Source organism: Sinocyclocheilus rhinocerous, unplaced genomic scaffold (genome assembly GCF_001515625.1).
Source record: "Sinocyclocheilus rhinocerous isolate Xijiao unplaced genomic scaffold, SAMN03320098_v1.1 scaffold645, whole genome shotgun sequence".
Classification (NCBI taxonomy): Eukaryota; Metazoa; Chordata; class Actinopteri; order Cypriniformes; family Cyprinidae; genus Sinocyclocheilus; species Sinocyclocheilus rhinocerous.
The window spans coordinates 207,314-210,404 of NW_015630037.1; the positions used below are offsets into that span (position 1 = coordinate 207,314).

Genomic DNA, 3,091 nt, shown 5'->3' on the forward strand with positions numbered 1-3,091 from the left:
TGTGTGAGTGTGTGTGAGTGTGTGTGTCTGTGTGAGTGTGAGTGTGTGAGTGTGTGTGAGTGTGTGTGTGAGTGTGTGTGAGAGTGTGTGAGTGTGTGTCGCTCTGAATGAGTGTCCGTCTCTGAGTGTCTCTGGAAGGATAAAGGCTCTTCGTCTGTCGTCCTGCAGAGTGTTGTGTTGATCAGAGGTTCACAGCTTCATTGTTCTCAACAATATCTGATGACATTTCTGCTGTAATTACTAAGCTGCTCGTCTTCAACATTTATTATTTACAGAAACTAGAAGTGGACATTTAAATTAGTCTGAAGTTAGCATGAAATTAAATTTACTTGTTAAAGTTTTTTTTAATATTTGACTTTTTTTTCTGTATATTGGACCCTAATTTTTAACTAGAAGTGCCCAAGTGGCCTACATTTTTTTTGTTTCACTAAAAAGAAAGAAAAGACCAGTCACTACTTCCATTTCATTTTGACTTTAAATATTTAAAAACTTAAATAAGTAATGTCATTAATTTAAATACAGTTTCAGTGTTTTATTAATATTAATTAATATATAATAATTCAAATATATTAATATTAATTAAAATGATTTAATAAAAAAATTCAAGGTAGCCTAAATACATTTCTGAAGTTTCAAGAGCTGAATTTTCCAGCAGATCATAATTATGCCATTTGTACAATTATTTATTTTACTTGCGAGTAGAAATTTCTACCTAATAAAATGTTTTAGAACTGGACATAACTTGAAAAAACAGAAATATCAATGACTCTTTAAATATTGTATTAGTTTCTCCAAGTCTAGAAATCACACTTTTGAAGTTTCCCCTTTATATATATCTAGCTTTTCCAAGACTTTGAATCCTGTTTCTGAAATAAAAATGTTGTTGAGGGATTGAATTGAAATAAGAAATGTGATGTCTTGACTTGAGCTGTTTTAGCTCTATTTAGTCTGATTTGAGATTGTTGTTGAAGACATTACTCAGACACGCGTGTGTGTTTTTCTGAGTCGGTCTGTCTGATTCTCAGTGCGGTTCTGCTGGAAACACGTCTCTGCGCTTTGATTTCTGAACGGCTGAGCGATGCAGAGGAAGTGAAGTGAAATGAAGCGGCTGTTGTTTCCTCTGATAGTTTCCTGCACACTGTGTGTTGGATGAGAGAGAGCGCGAGTGTTCGTCTCCTAACCTGCTTACTCTCAGCAGGGATGTCCGGTCCTGAGGCGGTCGCCATGGCGACGGGTGTGTTTGTAGATGAGACGGATGCAGCGAGTCTGTCATCACCCGTCACCTGCGCAGTGACCTTTGACCCCATCAGGCAGACGTGTGTGTGTGTGTGTGTGTGTGTGTGTGTGAGAGGGAGAGAGAGGACTGAGTGTGAGTGCGAGTGTGTGAGTGTGAGTGTGAGTGTGAGTGCGAGTGTGTGTGAGTGTGAGCGTGAGTGTGAGTGTGTGCGTGTGAGTGTGTGTGTGTGTGTGTGTGTGTGTTAGCAAAACTGGCCCTAAATTTTCATGTGCTCTTGATGGACTGCAGAGGGAGTTTGGGGGTCTGACGGCACAGTTTTGTGTGTATCTGTGGTCTGACGGTGTGTGTGTGTGTGTGTCAGTGGCGTTTAGACCGGCGTGATGACGGAGGAGCGCTGTCCTCAGCTGGTGGATTATTTCGTGGTGGCGGGTCTGTCAGGCGCCGGGTCTCCGCTGGACGAGGAGGGTGAGCGGAGGGGCGTGAGAACGCTGCAGCCCGTCACTGATCTGGCTGTGATCGCCCGCGGTCTCGGGGAAGACGTTCCTGAGGGATTCACCTGCATCGAGAAGACCCAAGCAGGCCATCCGGCGGAGCTGAGCGCAGGCCTGCTCAACAACACACACATGTTCCTGTGCTACCGCAGAGGACACGACAAACCACCCGTCGTCGAGCTCGGGTGAGGAAAAATAATATCTCCATATTTTCTGGGATTCTATCGATAACGATAATCAGACGATATTGTGCTGAGTGTGTTATTGTGCTGGTATCTTAAAGACTGCCGTAGACAGCTGACTCCTAAAGTTTTTCATATTCTTGTGCTGGTCAGTTCACACTGAGAGAAATTAATCTTTTGCAATAAGATTTTTACCTTTTATGGACATTTTTACCTTTATAAAGCCATTTTTCTATAAGTGTGCATTGTCTTTTGAGTCAAATTCTTACATTTAATCAGTGAATAAGAATAAGACATTTGGGCTGTTACCAAGCAAATTAAATCAGTATCAACACAATTCATCTTTGCAATGCAGAGGAAACACAGAAGCTGCGTCTGAAGAGGTGTTTAGATGTGTTTACACACTGTTTAATGCAGAACATGAATGCATTTAACCTGCAGTTACAAATGCATAAATAATGTTTTGATATATTAAACATAAAACATTGAATACTGATATTTGAAATTATTAAAAAAAATGAAGATACTTTAAATGTGAAATTAAAACCGCCAGTAGGTGGCAGTAAGTCACTGTTAAGTGAGTCATTGCGAATGAACCGAATCATTTAAACAGTTGATTAATTCAGGAACAAAACACCGTCATGTTGCTCAGAGACGCAAAACAGCGCTGTGGCGTTGTTTGGAATTATTTTTGTTGGCGAAATAGTGCAAAAACAGGCAATATGGTGTCTAAAACGTAAGTCTCTTAATAAAACTTCTAGTTTATTGAACTGTTGTAAAAAATCAATATCACATTTGTATATGATAATTTTTGGAGAAAAAAAGGCACTCTTCCGTGTGAAATTGATTAACTATATGAAATGATATAAATACTATATACATTTTATGTCCCCATATCTTGAATTTGTGATCATTCTAAATGTATTTTATTGGACTGAATCATGCAGTGAAAGAACAAACTCTAAATGCGCACGTGCACTAGTCTAGATTTCATGTAATGTATGCGTGCACTCTGTAGGGGTGTTTTGAATGGTTTTTGCAAAATACTCGATAATGTCAAATCACACATCGTTAAAACAACAATTACGATATTATCGCAGACGATATATATCGCACACCCCTAGTTGGAGCTAAACTCTGCAGTGCATTGGCCCTCCAGGGCAAGATTTGAGGAACCGTGA

At 39.8% G+C, this 3,091-nt stretch overlaps 1 protein-coding gene across 1 annotated transcript in view; it reads left to right on the plus strand.

Annotated features, from left to right (window-relative positions):
• The window catches only part of LOC107739845 (DENN domain-containing protein 4B), a 53,498-nt gene that overhangs the window by 4,443 nt on the left and 45,964 nt on the right, over positions 1–3,091 (plus strand). Inside the window, 1 exon segment of the mRNA XM_016552056.1 lies at positions 1,599–1,913. Within this exon segment, the coding sequence (XP_016407542.1) occupies positions 1,618–1,913 (296 nt within the window). The 5' untranslated portion in view covers positions 1,599–1,617.